At 60.1% G+C, this 18,009-nt stretch overlaps 2 protein-coding genes across 4 annotated transcripts in view; both read left to right on the top strand.

The window, feature by feature from the left end:
- The window catches only part of MAP3K11 (mitogen-activated protein kinase kinase kinase 11), a 14,899-nt gene extending 1,552 nt beyond the window's left edge, over nucleotides 1–13,347 (top strand). Inside the window, exons 2-11 of one of the 2 annotated variants that reach the window (XM_008146953.3) lie at nucleotides 299–1,642; nucleotides 5,945–6,125; nucleotides 6,311–6,459; nucleotides 6,548–6,723; nucleotides 6,846–7,089; nucleotides 7,538–7,651; nucleotides 8,260–8,395; nucleotides 8,489–8,580; nucleotides 11,338–11,715; nucleotides 12,574–13,347. In XM_008146953.3, coding sequence (XP_008145175.2) covers nucleotides 907–1,642; nucleotides 5,945–6,125; nucleotides 6,311–6,459; nucleotides 6,548–6,723; nucleotides 6,846–7,089; nucleotides 7,538–7,651; nucleotides 8,260–8,395; nucleotides 8,489–8,580; nucleotides 11,338–11,715; nucleotides 12,574–12,911 — 2,544 coding nt within the window. In that variant the 5' untranslated portion in view covers nucleotides 299–906 and the 3' untranslated portion in view covers nucleotides 12,912–13,347. The remainder of the gene's footprint in view (nucleotides 1–298; nucleotides 1,643–5,944; nucleotides 6,126–6,310; nucleotides 6,460–6,547; nucleotides 6,724–6,845; nucleotides 7,090–7,537; nucleotides 7,652–8,259; nucleotides 8,396–8,488; nucleotides 8,581–11,337; nucleotides 11,716–12,573) is intronic. The other variant, XM_054724661.1, reaches the window with a different exon arrangement.
- A 978-nt stretch (nucleotides 13,348–14,325) lies between these two features.
- Nucleotides 14,326–17,790, top strand: KCNK7 (potassium two pore domain channel subfamily K member 7). 2 transcript variants are annotated; one of them, XM_008147045.3, is made up of 3 exons: nucleotides 14,326–15,202; nucleotides 16,530–16,928; nucleotides 17,228–17,790. In XM_008147045.3, exons 1-3 carry the CDS (start codon nucleotides 14,674–14,676, stop codon nucleotides 17,440–17,442), a joined length of 1,143 nt encoding a protein of 380 aa, XP_008145267.2. In that variant the 5' UTR covers nucleotides 14,326–14,673; the 3' UTR covers nucleotides 17,443–17,790. The 2 variants fall into 2 exon arrangements, with proteins under 2 accessions (XP_008145267.2, XP_054580637.1); XM_054724662.1 differs by having other exon boundaries at nucleotides 16,530–17,295.
- Nucleotides 17,791–18,009: the final 219 nt, after the last annotated feature.

The following is an 18,009-nucleotide window of genomic DNA, read 5'->3' on the forward strand; positions in this document are numbered from 1 at the left end:
GGTGCAGCCAGTTCTGTCCTCCTCCAACCTCCCCCACCCCCGCCCCACTAGCTCTGCAGAGCTAGCCCCCGTTTCAGACATGAGAATGAGGCGCAGAGAGGATGGGTCACAACGTCGGAGCCGAGACCAGACTCGGGTTTACTCCACTTCCAAGCCAGGTTCTTAACTGACGCTGATGCAGAGGGCGGGGTGGCCCATCCTTATCAGACACAGCTTCGACCGGGGTCGGGTCTACCCTTCCCTCCTCCTGTCTCTTCTCCACCGCGACCCGGGAACTCCCCTGCTTCGTCTCCCACAGCCTCCGGTCCGGGAGCGGTGCTACCAGCTCGCGTCATCTGATGCTGTTTCCTGCAGGAGGGAGAAGAGCGGAAAAAAGTGAAACTCCACCCTCCACCTCTGCCTCCCGCCCCCGGGGCCAAAGTACAAAGGGAGGAGGAAGAAGGGAACGGGGGTTGGAGCCGTCGGGCCGAGGGAGCTGGGCCAGGAAGGGGCAGCTCGGCCCAGCTAGGGACGCTCCAGCCACCCCTGCGCGAAAAGACCCAACCGGAGTCCGGCCGCTGCCCCGCACCGGCTCCTCCTTCCACTTGGCGGGCGCCGGAGCCAGGCTCCCGGGACTGCTGAGGGACGCCCAGGCCCTTCTGAGCTGGCAATGGTGAGACGCCGGAGACCCCGGGGTCCCACCCCCCGAGCCTGACCACACCGCCTCGGCTGGCCCTCCTCAGCAAGCCCGAGATGCGGCGGGCCAGGAGGCGACACTCCTGGCTCCCCAGAGAGGCGTGGGTCTGGGGCTGAGGGCCAGGGCCCGCATGCCCAGGTTCCAGGACTAGGGCCTCCGCAGCCAGCAGGGGTGGAGACCAGGGGCACCCAGGGAAGGTCCCCCACACGCCCCGACGCCAGCTCCCAGCCATGGAGCCCTTGAAGAACCTCTTCCTCAAGAGCCCGCTGGGTTCGTGGAACGGCGGTGGCAGTGGGGGCGGCGGTGGCGGCGGCGGAAGCTGGCCAGAGGGGTCCCCGAAAGCGGCGGCGTATGCCAACCCCGTGTGGACAGCCTTGTTTGACTACGAGCCCAATGGGCAGGACGAGCTGGCCCTGCGGAAGGGTGACCGTGTGGAGGTGCTGTCCCGGGATGCAGCTATCTCCGGCGACGAGGGCTGGTGGGCGGGCCAGGTAGGCGGCCAGGTAGGCATCTTCCCGTCCAACTATGTGTCTCGGGGCGGCCCGCCCCCCTGTGAGGTGGCCAGCTTCCAGGAGCTGCGGCTAGAGGAGGTGATCGGCATTGGTGGCTTCGGCAAGGTCTACCGCGGGAGCTGGCGAGGTGAGCTGGTGGCTGTGAAGGCAGCTCGACAGGACCCCGATGAGGACATCAGTGTGACAGCTGAGAGTGTGCGCCAGGAGGCCCGGCTTTTCGCCATGCTGGCACACCCCAACATCATTGCCCTCAAGGCGGTGTGCCTTGAGGAGCCCAACCTGTGCCTGGTGATGGAGTACGCCGCTGGTGGTCCCCTCAGCCGGGCCCTGGCTGGGCGGCGTGTACCCCCCCACGTGCTGGTCAACTGGGCCGTGCAAATTGCCCGTGGGATGCACTACCTGCATTGTGAGGCCCTGGTGCCCGTCATCCACCGAGACCTCAAGTCCAACAACAGTGAGTTTTGGGGAGCAGGGTTGGAGGGGGGCATGGCCCAAGCACACACATACTGCCACCTCTCGGCTGAACCCGCCTGGGGTTACCTGGCCTCTGAAGGGAACCCGGCTCCCAGCCCTCTCCCGGATGGCTCTGTGGTACTAGAGGCGGGAGCTCTTGCCCGAGGGGAGTCCCAGTTGACTGGGATGCCCACTGCCCCCATGCAGGAGCACCAGGCACCAGAGCCCCTCAGGCCCCAGCCGAGAAGTGCTTGACCCCAGATTCCAGCAGCTAAAACACTGGGACCGCTCAGGTGGGCCACAATGATCCTGCCTAACGATGGCGCCTCAAGGTAGCAGATCACTGGCTGCGGGCACTCACCTTCCTGTCCCCTAAAATTCACACTGGCGCTGTTGGCTCTCTCCTCTCCCCTCCTCTTGTGATGGGCAGGTACTCCAGCACAGAGATCTCCGAGGGGAGAGCCTGGTGGTCGTGGGCTGCAGTTCCGGCCCTCCCCCTCCCCCTGGCTGCATGGCCTCTAGGTGGTTATTTCAACTCAGAGCCTCAATTTCAGACTCTGTAAAAAGGGAGTAACGGGGAGGGGAAAATGGCTTAACAGTCTTGGCAAGCCCTGGTGTCTGCTGCCAGCACACAGTAGGTCCTCAGTCGTGGACATTTGGGGATTGGATCACCAACGGGGCCTCGCCTGGAATCAGCCCTTGGGGTGGGTGTGGTGGGACTAGGCCTCCATCCTCAGCCATTTGGGATTGCACACTGCTCAGCAGGGACCCAAAACAAGGAGTGACAAGCTCAGAGCGCTTCAAGCAGGCAAGCTTCACACCGGCCAAAGGCAGTCAGCATTCAGAGAGGCGCCCCATTGAATGTCCAGCAGGGCCTGACAAGAGCAAAGGCCAGGAGGCAGTACCCAGCACAATAGTGGGGGGACACAGGGCTGGGCCTGGGGAGGCCCAGGGTGTAGGCTGTAGAGCAAAAGGAAGCGCAGGAGGGGCAGTGGGATTACTGGAGAGGCATGGGCAGCTCTCGCAGGGGTGAGATGTATATTTTGAGCCTCCTGGCCTGGGTGGACCATGGACAAGGGACCTGGAGGGAGAACGCCAGGCCCTGGGGATATCCAAGTCCTTGCCAGGGCCAGAGGGGGGCAGGGGATGTCTGCCAGCCACCCACCCCCTCCTGTCATCTGTAGTAGGGGGCAGTTCCCACCTCTCGGCCTCGCTTCTCGGTTCTAGCCATCTAGGACCCCCCACTCCCAGCCCAGCCTGAGGGGGATTCCCCGAAGGCCCCAGGGGGAGGGGACTCCATCTTCTGTTTTTCCTCCAGTTTTCTTTCCAGAAAAAATGGAACAATAGCCCAGGCCCCTGCTCCCCACCCTCCCCACCGCTTCCTGCATTTCCTGCTGCCCCTGAGCCAGCTTCCTGCCCCTGCTCCAGCCTCTGCTCCCTCCCCAGTCCAGCTGCCTACAGGGGAGGAAAGAGCTGGGGGTGGGGGGCTTGTGGGAGAGGAAGGAGCCAGGGATTGCACCCCCACTCCCCTCCAGTTCCCCTGCTTCTCTCTCAGAGTCTGGGTGGTGGTGGTAAAGGGCAGGCAGGGTGCCCTCAGCCTCCCTGAGCCTGGCCTCCCACCTTGCAGACCCCAGTCCTAGGCCTGAGGTACTGTCTGCGGGATTGGGGCGGGGGAGTCCCTGAACTGGGGGGGCGCAGGCAGGAAACAATGGCGTGATTTTCCTGGACAATAGGGGCCTTGTGAGGAAGCCTGGCGGGGAGTGGAGGGGGAATTCTCCAGGCCCACGAGTCACAGGACTGACCAGCCAGCCCGGCCTGGGGCTGACCTCCCCCAATTCTCCCCCAAAGGACCCCCCCAGTTGGAGACCTGTGCCAGGCCCCCAGAAAGGAGAAGTAGAGACCATGGGAGGGAAGCGGAAGAGGTGTGAGCGGCCTAGGCCACTCCCGAGCCCCACAGAGGCCAGCCTGGGAGGGGGCTGGGGCCAGGGAGCCCTAAGAGGGCACTGAGAGGGGGGTCTCTAGCTCTCTCTCTTCCGGATGGCCCCTGACCACCCGTTCCCAAGGTCTACATCAGACATCAGAAGAGCAACTCGGGTTGGGACAAATTCAAAGCACTTGGAGAAAAACAGGAGGTGCCGGGGAGAGGACGAGACATTGAAGTTGTCAGGTCAAGCCGGGGGTGGGAGGTGGCAGACAGGCCGCCCGTACAAAGAAGTCCTGAGACTTTGGGTGAATTATCCGCGTCTCAGATTAGCTGGCTGACAAGGAGCGGCTGGCCTGCCGGCCTGAGACACTGGTACAGAAGGTGCTTCACTGGTCTGTGAGGCCTCACCTGTGGCTAGAGACTCAGCCAGGAAGCAGCAAGGGCTGGTCTTCAAGAGGATGGGTGGGTCCTGGCACCAGAGGAGACAGGAGTCCCTTCCCAACCCCGGCACACAGACCCTTTGGCTGGTCCCACTCCAGCCACCTGCCCCCAGCCTGTTGCAGTCCTTGGGAATGAGCTCCTGGAGGGTTTACTAAATGGTCCAGTTCTGAGCCTCCAGCAGCCAAGCCAGAGTAATAGAGGGTGGAGAAGAGAGAGTCTGCAGAGAGATGTGAGTGAGTGACAGAGGCTTCAGCACAACTGGCATTCAGCATGTTCATGCTGGGGGCCAGACCCTGTGCTAAGGCTTTCAAAAGTGGGATCTCATGACAACCCTCCTCGGCTTTATTAACTGCTCAGGACTCAGCCCCAGGCGGGCTCAGAGGAGAGGGGAGATTGTAGGACTTTCTCTGAATTAGGAGAAATGGCAAGAAGATTTGCCGGGCCTGCTGGGATGATGAAGGTGGTTGTTGAGGGGCTGTGGACCTCAGGTAGGCCAGCTGATGGGCAGCTGAACTGACTTCTGGCCTAGAGGTCAAATGTGGGAGATGCCAATGGGTGGCTGGCACCTGGGAGAGCCAGAACAGTCTGAGAGCAGTGGGCAGAGAGGCCAGGCCCTGAGGGAACACCTGCACTGAGAGGGCTGAGGGCAGGGGAGGCCCTGAAGGAAACACAAGCTGTCAGAGGCCCCAGGAGTCAAGGACATTGGGGAAGGGTTGGGGAGCCAGATGCCCCACAAGGCCCAGAGAGCTCGGCCAGAGCAGGATCAGGAGTTGTGGCTTTTAGGCCTGGAAAAGTGAGTACCCTGGTTCTGCCACCTTTTCTGAGAAGTCTCCTCTGACTCACTGGGCTGCGTTAGGTGCTGGGGCCCGCCCCTGACCGAGGGCACGCTGGCACTCCACCCCAAGTACCCTGTGCTGCCCCCGTTATGAAGCTGCCACCTGGGCAGGAGAGCGGAGGTGTGCTCTGGAAGGACACAGACTCAGAAATGTCGTGGCTTGGAGGGCACTCCTCTGCAGTGCAGTTTTCTACAACCAGGAGAGCAGAGAGGCCCTTCCAGAGCCGGGGTGGTTCTGTTACTTTGTCCTCTAAAACGCCTCTCGTTTGAGCCATGTTTTTCCTGATGAGAGGTTTGCAAGTTGCTGCTTCTCTCTGTACAGATATGGTGGCCCCATTTGGGTCAAAGCCATGAGCCCCTGCCAAGTCTAACCATCCACTCCTACATTTATCCCAAGCTCCTCCTTTCTGGGCAAGAACCATCATCTTCTCAGACCCCTCCCTTTCTCTCCACATCCAGCTGCGTTAGGAGTTATCTTTTGGAGTCTCGCTCCCTTGGGAGTGGCTGCACCGGCCACACTGCGATACGGGCACCAGGGGTCTGTGGCGCCTGTTGGGCTTCCTTTCTCTCCCAAGGGCTCCCTCCTGCTCCCCACCCCAAGGGAGGTTCTGATTCACACTCCTGCTTTAGCAAAATGATAAGACACAGGTTTCTCTTGAAATTAAGGCCATCGGGGCTAAGAGGCTGCTATATTGCTAGTTTCCATTCAATGCAGTATTAGGAGAAAGTTATAGGCCTGGCTTTGGAACCACACAGACTAGGTTGGAATCTCTGTTTAATTTGTTTAGGACCTTAGCCGAGTCATTGCCTTGCTCAGTTTCTTCATCTGTAACATGGGGATAATGATGCCTACCTCGCAACGTTTTTGTGTGTGACTGCTAGAACTGAGTGTAAAATGCATGGCTTATCCTGGGGAACATTTCCCAGTATTGTTATTTTTGTCTGATTCCATCCCAGCCCCAGCAGCGAGCTCTCCTTCCTGGGCAAGATCACCCCCATGCCCCCAGTACCCAGCTAGATGTCTGTCAGAGGGCAGTTAGCTCCTCCCTTGTCCCTCCCACCTGAGCCTGGAGCAACCACAGTCCTGCCTCTCTCTTCCCCAGTTCTGCTGCTGCAGCCCATTGAGGGTGATGACATGGAGCACAAGACCCTGAAGATCACGGACTTCGGCCTGGCCCGAGAGTGGCACAAAACCACACAAATGAGTGCCGCCGGCACCTATGCCTGGATGGCTCCTGAGGTCATCAAGGCTTCCACCTTCTCTAAGGGCAGCGATGTCTGGAGGTGCGGCCTGGATGGAGGCTGGACAGGGCCAGCTGTGGGGCTGCAGCGGGGAGATGTGGCTGCCAAGATCTAGGGCTGGGCAGACAGGTGGAGCTCAGGGGGAGGGACCCAAGCCATTTAGTTCCTGGTTGCTTTGGGGTGAAATAGCAATGAGGAGAGAGGACACACCCTTCTCTCTCCCACAGCTTTGGGGTGCTACTGTGGGAATTGCTGACTGGAGAGGTGCCCTACCGTGGCATCGACTGCCTTGCTGTAGCCTACGGAGTGGCTGTTAACAAGCTCACACTGCCCATCCCATCCACCTGCCCCGAGCCCTTCGCACAGCTCATGGCCGGTAAGGGGACGGTGCGGGAGGGTGAGGGACAGCCCCTCCACCCACAGACCTCTTCTTATTCTGTCCCCCCTCCATGCTGTGTCCCCAGATTGTTGGGCGCAGGACCCGCACCGCAGGCCCGACTTCGCCTCCATCCTGCAGCAGTTGGAGGCGCTGGAGGCCCAGGTCCTGCGGGAAATGCCGCGGGACTCCTTCCATTCCATGCAGGAAGGCTGGAAGCGTGAGATCCAAGGCCTTTTCGACGAGCTGCGGGCCAAGGAAAAGGTGGGAGGAGTCAGTGTCCCGGGGTTGGAAGGAGACACTCGGGTCTCCTTTGGGCGGAGAGTTGGGGCGGGCGCCAGGGCCCTACCGGCCTGACCCCACCGTCCCCACTGTCCCGGGCACAGGAACTACTGAGCCGCGAGGAGGAGCTGACCCGCGCGGCGCGTGAGCAGCGTTCCCAGGCCGAGCAGCTGCGGCGGCGCGAACACCTGCTGGCTCAGTGGGAGCTGGAGGTGTTCGAGCGCGAGCTGACGCTGCTGTTGCAGCAGGTGGACCGCGAGCGGCCGCACGTGCGCCGCCGCCGCGGCACCTTCAAGCGCAGCAAGCTCCGCGCGCGCGACGGCGGCGAGCGCATCAGTATGCCACTCGGTAAGGGGCGGGTCCGGCGGCGGGGGCGGGGTCAGGCCTTCGCGCTGATTGGTTCGGGGAGTTAGTGGGTGGGCCCGTGAGCTGAAGGCTGGTCGGGGTTGGAACTCGGCGTGTTTGTGGGCGGGTCCTGGCGGGAATATTTGCATGTCGGCCTGAGAGTGGCTGCAGCGGGGAAGGGGCAGGAATCCTGGAAGTTCGGGAAGGCCGAGGGGCGGGGCGGGGCGGCGGCCGCCTCTGGGAAGCTCGGGCTCTGTCGCTCTCCTCCGGGTGCTGGAGTCCAGGCAGGCGATCCGCTTTCCCTACTGAGAGCCCGGGGCCCAGGAGGGCAGTAAACCGGCCCCAGTCACATTCCCATCGCGCCAGGCCCGGTCCCCGCACTGCCTACGAGCTGGTTGGGATCTTGGCTCTCCTTCACCACGAACTGGCCCTGCTTCCTTCCCAAACCCAGACTTCAAACACCGAATCACTGTGCAGGCCTCGCCCGGCCTGGACCGGAGGAGAAACGTCTTCGAGGTCGGAGCTGGGGACTCCCCCACCTTTCCCCGGTTTCGGGCCATCCAGTGTAAGAAACCTCACCTCTTTCTGTCCTTGCTCCACCTCTTCTCTTTCTGTCAAACCTGATCCTCGGCCGTGGGTCCCGGCCCCAGTCTCCCTCCCCTGTCAGTCTAGACTGGCACCTTCGAGTTCCCCAAGCAGCATTTGTTTTACTAACTTTTAAAACGTCAAACAGTTGTATGATACTAGAATTTTCTAATTTTATGAGTCCGCATTTTTCTAAACATTTTGCTAATATTGACTTAATTCCTCGCAATAACTTTGTGAGGGAGCTGTCCTTTTAAGTTTTATAAGTAAGGGAAGTGAAAAAAGTAACGTGCCTAACATTACACAGCTAATAATAGAGCAGAATTCAAACCCAGGTCGATTTCTGCGGTGACTGTAGGACTAGATGAGATGCCCCCCAACCCCTGCTGCCTACCCCAGGACCCAAACCCACCTACGAAGCCCCAATTCTATTAAGTTCTCTGTGGCCCAAAGCCCACCCAGGGATGGATTGGAGCCGGCCTGCTCCATCCTCTAACATGTTACCCCGGAGCCCGGTTCTTATGATGGGAGAGCACAAGGATCAGAGCCTTGCCCTCAGCTCAGACTCCATTGGTTTTCCCTCCACAGTGGAGCCTGCAGAACCAGGCCAGGCATGGGGCCGCCAGTCCCCCCGACGTCAGGAGGACTCAAGCAATGGAGAACGCCGAGCATGCTGGGCCTGGGGTCCCAGTTCCCCCAAGCCTGGGGAAGCCCAGAATGGAAGGTGAGTGCCTGAGTGCCCCCAACTCCAGTATTATCTGCCTTCCAACAGTCCTGAGACTCACAAAGCACAACTCCCTTCCCTTCCTGTAACCAGGAGAAGGTCCCGCATGGACGAAGCCACCTGGTACCTGGATTCAGATGATTCCTCCCCCTTAGGATCTCCTTCCACACCCCCAACACTCAATGGTGAGTGGCCTTGTTGCCCAGCAGAAGGCTTTTTGCTGTACTCTCTACCGTGGGGAGACTATCAGAAGCCAGCAGGCACAGCAAAGCGAGCCCTAGAACCCAGTTTTGAACTGTAGGCCCACAACTGAGCTGGATAAAGCCCAACCTCAGGGAGCCCAGAGTCTGAAGAGGGCTCTTTCCTGGCTCTCTGGTCCCCCTGGCAGGCCTGGCCTGGAAGAGGGCACTTCCCTGGCCCCAAGGCAGTCACTGTGCCCTCAGCAGGCTCTAGGGAGGGCGGGAAGATGGAATGGTTACCTGAAAGGACATCACCTGCCCCAGCCCAGCCACCGGCTGAGCACTGGGTTCCCCTAGCCAAGCCGCACTCCAGTCGCCCACAAGAGTACATGACCTTAACCTCCCAGCCCCTGCAAGAATGTCTTTCCACTCCAGTTCAGTTCATTTCTGACACTGTTTGCCTGGAATGAGTTACCTGGACCCCACAGGTTAAGGGCTCAGTCCCTCAAGACTGCTCCCACTTCCGATGCCACTGGCAAGTCCAGGTTGTCACCTGTGTTTCTGACCGACTGGCTATCCATTGGAGGTTCCCACAAGCCCTCCTCGGGTTTGATAATTTGCTAGAGCATCTCACAGAACTCGGGAAAAGGTTACTTCCTGGATTACCGGTTTATTATAAAGGATCAGCTCAAGAACAGCCAGATGAAAGAGATGCATAGGGCAAGGGACATGGGCAGGGGCGTGGGCACCAACACCCTCTCCGCATGCACCACTTTCCCTGGAAGTTCTCCGAGCCCCTTCCGCCGGGGTTTTTATAGAGGCTTCATGAAGTGGATATGATGGATCGATGAAAACATCGTGACTGAACTCAATCTCCAGCCCCTCCCCTCTCCTCCCTGGAAAGTTCCAACTCTAATGATGTGGCTGGTTCCTCTGGCGACCAGACCCCTATCCCTAAGGGCTTTCCAAAAGTCACCCCATCAATGTGAACTCAGGAGTGGGCAAAGGGGCTTGTTATGGATTTTAAAAGGTGCTCCTTTTACCTTTGTCACTCTGTCACTTAGAAAATTCCCAGGGTTTTAGGAGCTCTGTGCCTGGAATGAGAGGAAGACCAAGTATATATTTCTTATTACAAATCACAATGCCAGCGTCACAGAGGAGGCGACATCTGAGCTGGGTCTTGATGGGTGGGAAAGGTGTGCTGGGCAGAGGGAATGGTGTGTGCGCAGACGTGGGGCTCACCAGACCTGAGCAAAGGAAGTCTGGCTGGAACTCAGAGCAGGGCTGAGAGCCAGGCAGTGACAGGAGAGCACTAGGCCTGCACTTCCTGGGTCTGTGAAGCCCAGTGCAGCCCTGACAATGGAAGTTTATCAGCAGAAGTTTGTTGAGTGAATGAGTGAGCAAAGCTGGAAAAATAAGCAGGCACCCGTTAAGGAAGAGCCTGAAAATGATGGGAGTTTTTATGCAACTGAGACCTGTCTTCAGAGGCAGAGAGACTGGGTAAGGGTTGTGGCTGAGAACAGGGACACTCCCCCCCCCCCCCAAAAAAAAAATACCACCAAGGTCTGATTCAAAGTAGAAGCTCATTTCCCCCAGTTTTATTCTTTCTCTTGACACCCGCCCAGTGCTCCACTCCAGGCAGGCCCACGGTACGCTTGGCCCAAAGAGAAAGGGGAGGTGGAGGGGCAAGGCTGGGAAGACTTTGAAAGCCCAGCCAAGGAGCCTGGACTTCCTTCTAGGGGCCATGGAGAGCCATGGCAGGTTCTAGAGCCAAGGAGGGCCGGACAGAATTGGGGTTGGACAGGTCCCCGAGGCCCACGCCTAGGACACAGATGTCCTGAAACCCAGAGCAGAAAGGTTGGGAAGTGGTGGAGAGCAAAGGCTCTGTTGCCCCTGCCTAGAGTGAGGCCTGCTCCACCCCATGGTGGCTGTGCAGCCTTAGACAAGCCCTTAACCTCTCTGATCCTGGGACTCTTTCGGAATGAGATCAGTCAACGTCATTCCCTAAACCAGTGATGGGCAACCTTTTGAGCTTGGTGTGTCAAACTTGGCCAAAAAACTGAGCATAACTCGGGTAGTGTGTCACTTTGAGGAAAAACACATTATTTCGCAAATGTTTCATCCTCGGCATGCAGCCGCCTCAGTGGCCGCGTGTCATCAGAAATGGCTACGCGTGTCAGTGCTGACACGCGTGTCATAGGTTCGCCATCACTGCCCTAAACCATTCAGCTGGGGCCTGGCACAAACAGCGGGCCTCTCTGAACCTGTTTCCTCATTCCTGGAAGAGGGACAGTGATGCGTGTCTCTTGGGGCTGTTGTGCACATTGGAGTTCACCTGCTGCCCCAGATAAGCTACCCCCGAAGTGGGGACAGGCAGGCAGAAGGACCAGGCTCTGCCCATCCAGGAAGAATGTGGGCGGAGGGCTCAGGCCCTAATCCTGTCCCCGGGGCCCTGCAGGTGCTCCTGGCGGCCATTGAGGATCTGGCCAATGCTTGCCTCCTGGTGACCCCTTTTCCTCCTCCTACACCCCCATCTCTGGCTCCAGGGCACCTGGCTGCCTCCCAGGCTTTGCCCTTGCTGCTGCTTTGGCCCGCACAGCCTCCCCCGCCCCCACTTCTGAAAGACCTGGATGTGTGCGATGGGGGAGGCACAATGGGCGGGGTCAGGGGAGATGTTAACTCAGTCCTCACACCAGGGCCAAGGAGGGATCCCAGAGCACCCCACCTGAAGATCCCCTAACTATGCCCCTCCCTCGCCACCAGGTAACCCCCCACGGCCGAGCCCAGAGCCTGAGGAGCCCCGGCGGCCGGCCCCGGCTGAACGCAGCAGCGGCTCTGGGACCCCCAAGCTGATCCAGCGTGCACTGCTGCGCGGCACTGCCCTGCTCGCCTCGCTGGGCCTCGGCCGTGACCTGCAGCCGCGTGGGGAGCCCCAGCCAACGCCCCCCACCCTGTCTCCCAGCCCTTCCTCACTCCCCTCCCGGCTCATCCGCTCTTCCCCCAAGACGCCTGAAGCCCCCACTTCCCGGTTGAGCCCCGACGCCCCAGGCCCACCCACCCCTGCGCCCCTGCTGCTGGAGCTGGGTGTCCCTGCAGGCCAGCCTTCGGCCAAGAGTCCCAGACGCGAGGAAGGGAGGCGCGGTGAGTGGCCCCGTGCAGGCCTCCTGCCCGGTGACGGAGGGAGGGAGGGCTGGTGGGGACATGCAGGGCAGTAGGGCCAGGCCCCCTAGTCTCCACGGGGCCCCACACTTGGGCGCTGGGCCCCACACCTGGGCTCTGGGCACGCTTGAAAGGAACTGAATTCCAAGTTCAGTCACCAGTGCTCAGGAGTGGAGCGGGGCCCGCCAGGCTGGTTGTGGAATAAAAGGAATAATGGTGACAACAGTGATGGCAGACGCCTGCTAGTTGCCTGCGTGCGCCAGGTCACAGAGGTTGTCTCAGGTGGGGACAAGGAACCCTGTGAATAGCTGCTCCTGTTAGACCCATCTTTTTTTTTTTTTTTTTAATATATTTTATTGACTTTTTACAGAGAAGAAAGGAGAGGGACAGAGAGCTAGAAACATCGATGAGAGAGAAACATCGACCAGCTGCCTCTTGCACACCCCCTACCAGAGATGTGCCCGCAACCAATGTACATGCCCTTGACCGGAATTGAACCTGGGACCTTTCAGTCCGCAGACCGATGCTCTATCCACTGAGCCAAACCGGTTTCGGCTAGACCCATCTTTAAGTGAGGAAATTGAAGGCACAGGGAGAGCAAGGGACTTGCGGCTCCCACTACCCAGCGGAAGGGCTGGGATCCAGGCCCAGGCCGCCTGCTCCAGAGGCCTGGCTCCTCACTGCATTACAAACAGGCTCCATGGAGCATGAGGGGCCGTGAAGTGATGAGTCAGGGAGCTCGCTGTGCAGATGGGAGAACAGGCCCAGAGCAGGGCATGCCTCCTGGGAACCCAAGAGTAGGTGCTGCCTGACCCCCTGCTCCTCTCCCACTCTTCACAGGAAGCACTGTTTCACCCCCGCCAGGGATATCCCGCTCTGCTCCTGGCACCCCCGGTACCCCACGCTCACCGCCCCTGGGCCTCATCAGCCGACCTCGGCCCTCACCCCTTCGCAGCCGCATTGACCCATGGAGCTTCGTGTCAGCTGGACCGCGGCCTTCGCCCCTGCCCTCGCCACAGCCTGCGCCCCGCCGGGCGCCCTGGACCTTGTTCCCAGACTCAGACCCTTTCTGGGACTCTCCACCTGCCAACCCCTTCCGGGGGGGGCCTCAGGACTGTAGGGCGCAGACCAAAGACATGGGTGCCCAGGCCCCATGGATGCCGGAGGCGGGGCCATGAGTGGACCGGCTGCTCCCCACGCTCCAGCTGCCCCCGAGGAGCCACAGCATACACTGGAACAGGAGCCGGGCCAGCCCCTGTCGCTGCCCTGGCTTCCCCCAGGGACCCGCCCCCTTTGGGGGTCAGGAACACTACACTGCACAGGAAGCCTTCACACTGGATGGGGGGCCTGCACCCCCCGCATACCTGCAACCTGTGGGTCCCCCGACTTAACCTGCCCCACTGGGGCCTGACACTGTACCCAGCTGGTTGGGAGGACCATAGCCTGTCTCAGGGAATTGCCCCCAGGGGTAGCGCAGGGAGGAGGGGAGGTGCGAGGGAGAGGGGCCGGCCTCAGCTGTCACCAGCACTTTTGACCAAGTCCTGCTACTGTGGCCCCTGCCCCAGGGCTTAGTGCCTGAATCCCCCTGCCCTGGGGGTCATCTAGGGCCAGGGTTCTCTAGGTGCCTTCCTGCTGCCCCGGCCAGGGTTGGGGCCTTGGCCTCAGGATCCAATGAAGCCAAATAAACTCCCCAAGCTATCTCCCCAAGCACAGCCTGTCACCGTTCTTGGAAGTAACCAGGGATCCAACCCATCACACGATGCTGGGGACTCCATGCCCCCAGCAGACGGGCAGTCGGCCTGGGCCTGGGCTGGTGCCGTGCACCACACCCCTCTCCTGGGATCAGGTCCACCGGCTTCAGTCAGGCATTCAAGGCCCTTGTCAGCCTCCCTGGCACCCACACAGACTGGCCTCACCCACCTCCTCACCCTTGCCAGGCTCTTCCCGCCATTGCAGGTGACCACAGAGAGGTCCTGCTGCCGGAAGGCCCCTGCCTAGCCTCTGCGGCCAGTTCGTGTGCCCTCCCCTGGGGCTCGGCCATGCTGCTCCCAACCCGGGCAGCTCGCTGACCTCAGAAACACAGCCCTCCGGGCAGCATTTTGGAGGTTTGTCCTGACTGTCTGACTGTCTATCCCGGGGTCTGGACACAGGAGTGACCTACCCTGGCACCTGGTTCCACTCACACTTTCCTTACTACCATGGGGTTCTGAGGTTTATGGGAGTCCCAGTCTGGGCTCCCCTCCCCTTCATGGTCCATGGCAGCCAGGCTCACTGTCCACTCTCTCCAGTGTTCGGGGTCGGGGGGTGGTTACCAGGAAGGACTTGGAATGGAGACCTGACAGCACCATCTGTCCCAAGTGCTCTGTGTCCTCAACGCCTTGCCACCCTCGTCCCCACCAGACCCCTCCCAATCCCATATTCCTGTCCCACTCGGCTGCCCAGGCCACTACCTTCCGTCCAGGATGCATACAGTAATGCCCCCCTCGGTCTCCGGGCCACATGTGTCCTCAAGGCCCTGTGTCCTTACCCTCACAGCCCGTCCTCTCTCACCCCAGCTCTCCCACCTTGACCAGCCTCTTCTATCCCCAGCTGAACGGTCGCTCCTACAGGAACCTTCCCAGCGGGAGCCCCTGCCTGCCCCAGAGCTCCCGCCCATTGCCCAGGGGTTTCCTTCAGGGAGCGGAGGACCATGTGAACCGCATGCTTCCTTGCCAACAGGTTTCTTGTGTGAACACCAGGAAGGAAGGGACGTGTGTCTGTCCTCTCCCGCTGTGTCCTCGGGATCCAAGCCAGGGCTGAGTGGACGGGGGGTGTGTGACCGAGTGGTCGTGCCCCTGGGTAAGCCACTGCCATGTGGTTTTAAGCCAGTCATTTACCTCTCCGGGCCTCGCCTTCCTCCACCTGGTCCTCGCCACCCAGCTTTGGGGAACTGGGCAAATAATGGCCGTAGAAACTGGGAGGAGTGATCCAGCTCATCTCCGAGCCTGGGCTGCCTCCTCCCTCCCATTCACTCACCCCAGCGGGTCCCAGGCTTCCCTCACTCTCAGCCACCCACACAGCACCTCCTCCCGGCCCCACCTGCCTCCCTCCCAGTTGCCTGAGGTGGAGCAGCCAGCCTCCAGGACACCTCAGACGCCCAGGCAGCACACCATGGGGGCGCTGCGGCCCTGGGCTCGATATGGGCTGCTGATGGCGGCTCACCTGCTGGCTCTGGGCCTTGGGGCTGCGGTGCTCCAGGCCCTGGAGGGGCCCCCAGCACGCCGGCTCCAGGCCCAGCTCAGGGCCGAGCTGGCCACTTTCCAGGCGGAGTACGGGGCATGCTTGCCAACCGGGGCCCTGGAGGAGCTGCTGGGCACCGCCCTGGCAGCCCAGGCCCATGGGATCTCCAGCCTGGGCAATGTCTCAAAGGCTGGGAACTGGGATCTGCCCTCAGCCCTGCTCTTCACCGCCAGCATCCTCACCACCACGGGTAAGGCTGCCAGGTGGCTGGGCAGAAGGGCGCCTCCTAATTCCTGGGGTCCCTGGGGGTACAACCCTTCCCCCAGCTCCAAAGTGCCAGACAGAGCCCAGGCCCTATTAGGCCTGACATCACAGCTGGGTTTCTCCACACCAACACACCCCAACTGGTGCCTCAACTTCAGCTGCCAGGAGGGGTGTGGCCTCCCCAGCCCCACCCCAAGGCACACTTTGAGACCCAGGAGAGGTGCCCAGACCCCATGGACCTGCAGCAAGGCAGGGAACCCATCACGGGATGGACTCTTGGGTGGAGGGAAGTGGAGTGGACCTGGGAGTACAGATGAGCAGCAATGACTCCGGAGGGAACGTGAGGGAAGGCTCCTTGGTGAGAAGTCTTGACGGGATGTTAGCCAAGGCACAGATCTGAGGGATGGAGGAGTTCCTGGCAGAGGGAACAGCATGTGCGAGGGGCTGAAGAAATAAAGCCACGGGACACACAGCCCTGGCTTTTTTGGTTGGTGTTTTTTTGTCAGCAAAGTCTCTAAATATTTTTTTTATTCATCAGTTTTCCAACTTCGGTTGGAAAAATCAGGAAACCTATTTGCATTGAGCCAGGATTCCTGCGGGGCACAGCTGGCAGGAGCGGAACGGGCCTGCCCTTCTGGGCAGAGCACAGGCTCTCCAGGGCACCTGTCCCCACCACTCCCTTTTGTCTCCTGGTCCCACCACTGCCTGGCTCCTCCAAGCTCTGGACTAGCTGGTCCTGTCCTCCCGCTCTCTCATCTCCCTGCTTTCCACACGCTGTTCTGGCGCTGAGGCCCTTTCTCAGGCAGCGGCCTCTTCTGCAGCTCTTCCTAGGGAGAGCCTTGACAGATTTCCCTGCCTGTCTCCCCCAGCGCATGGCAGGGCCTGAGCAGACCCAGATTCCAGCGCAAGGCCCAGCACGCAGGATAACGCGAAACCCCTTTGGGGAATGAAAGGGTGGGTGATGCCCTGCCCAGTGGGTGCAGAAGTATCGGTCAAGGGCAGAGCTGAGGTTCTTAGAAAGCCAGGCTCCCTCTGGGGCAGGACAGCAATTCTCAGAATTGTCGCAGCTACAAGAGGGCAGATGTCTCTTAATTTTCCATTTTCCAGAAAATAAAAGAGTAGTCCAAAGAGGTGAAGGGACTTGCCCAAGGCTCTCCGGTTGATGAGGAGCAGAGCCAGAGCCTGAGCCGGAGCGGTTCCAGCAGTTTCAGCCACTAGAGGGCAGCCTTCCACTGAGGCTTGTTGGGGGAAGTGGGGACCCTAGCAGGCGTTGCACACAAGGACTCATTGCCCACCATCTTTCTCCTGTTCAGGTTATGGCCACATGGCCCCACTATCAGCAGGTGGAAAGGCCTTCTGTGTGGTCTACGCGGCCCTGGGGCTGCCAGCTTCCCTAGCCCTTGTGGCCACACTGCGCCACGGCCTGCTGCCTCTGCTCAGCTGCCCGGTGGCCTGGGCAGCTGTCCGCTGGCAGCTGACCCCAGCCGGGGCCGCGTTGCTGCAGGCACTTGGACTGGGCCTGCTAGTGGCTGGTACCTTCGTGCTGCTGCCAGCGCTGTTGCTATGGGGTCTGCAGGGCAGCTACAGCCTGCTGGAGGCCATCTACTTCTGCTTCGGCTCACTCAGCACCATCGGCCTGGGGGACCTGCTGCCTGGTCGTGGCCGTGACCTGAATCCAGTGCTTTACCACCTTGGCCAGATCGCACTTCTTGGTGAGTTCAGCTGCCAAGAAGCACCCAGTGGGAGGAGAGGAGCCTGGACTACAACTCCCATACACCACTGGGGGAGGCTGAGCCTCACAGGTGTAGGGAATTGTGAGTGGCATCAGGTACCAGGGTGGGTCACCAGGCTAGAGCAGTGGTCGGCAAACTCATTAGTCAACAGAGTGGCAAACCTCAGCTCGCGAGCCACATGTGGCTCGCGAGCCGCAGTTTGCCGACCACTGGTCTAGAGGGTGGGCAGAGAGCATCGTCGGCATCCCCAAAGCTGCCCCAGAACCTTTTCTCCCCAGGTTACTTGCTCCTGGGGCTCCTGGCCATGCTGCTGGCAGTGGAGACGTTCTCGGAGCTGCCCCAGGTCCGTGCCTTGGTGAAGTTCTTTGGGTCCAGTGGCCCTTTGACTGCTGAGGACCAGGGTGGCATCCTGGGTCAGGATGAACTGGCTCTGAGCACCCTGCCCCCCTCAGCTGCAGCCCCAGAACAGGCCCCGCCTGCTGACAGGTGTTAGGTGATGGAGTTAACTCCTTTCAGGTGAAGCCCGAGGAGGACTCTAGAGGTGAAGGGGAAGCGTGGATGTGGGAACTTCAGAGAATAAAATGTTAACAAAAAATAAAATGGCTGCCCTAGCTGCTTTGGCTCGGTGATAGAGCGTCAGCCTTTGGACTGAAGGGTCCCAGGTTCGATTCCAGTCAAGGGCACATGCCGGGTTGTGGGCCCAATCCCCAATGGGACGTGCAGGAGGCGGCCGATCGATGAGTCTCTCTCATCATTGATGTTTCTATCTCTCTCTCTCTCTCCCTCTCCTTCCTCTCTGAAATCAATAAAAATATATTTTTAAAAAAGAGTGAGACTTTAAAAAAATAAAATGGTCAACAATCCCAACTGTGTTTGTCTCTTCTTTGGAAATGGTTGTTGCCCACAGTCACCCCAAAGCCCCATCAGCCTTGGAAGGTCCCGCCTCCAATTGGCATCAGCGAAGCTCCAAGTCCGCACAGCCCCGTTTAGGATCGCAGACAACCTTATCGGCCTAAGCGCCAACCCCTTCCGTCCATTGAAAACCCCAGCTGCCCCGAGA

This window comes from Eptesicus fuscus, chromosome 13, assembly GCF_027574615.1.
Source record: "Eptesicus fuscus isolate TK198812 chromosome 13, DD_ASM_mEF_20220401, whole genome shotgun sequence".
NCBI lineage: Eukaryota > Metazoa > Chordata > Mammalia > Chiroptera > Vespertilionidae > Eptesicus > Eptesicus fuscus.

What these genes read in the sequence shown, in the direction of transcription:
- KCNK7 (XM_054724662.1), top strand. Translation starts at nt 14,674, where the DNA reads ATGGCCGTAGAAACTGGGAGGAGTGATCCAGCTCATCTCCGAGCCTGG. An exon ending in CAGCATCCTCACCACCACGG is followed by an intron (nt 15,203 to 16,529) that starts GTAAGGCTGCCA and finishes TCTCCTGTTCAG; the next exon opens with GTTATGGCCACATGGCCCCA.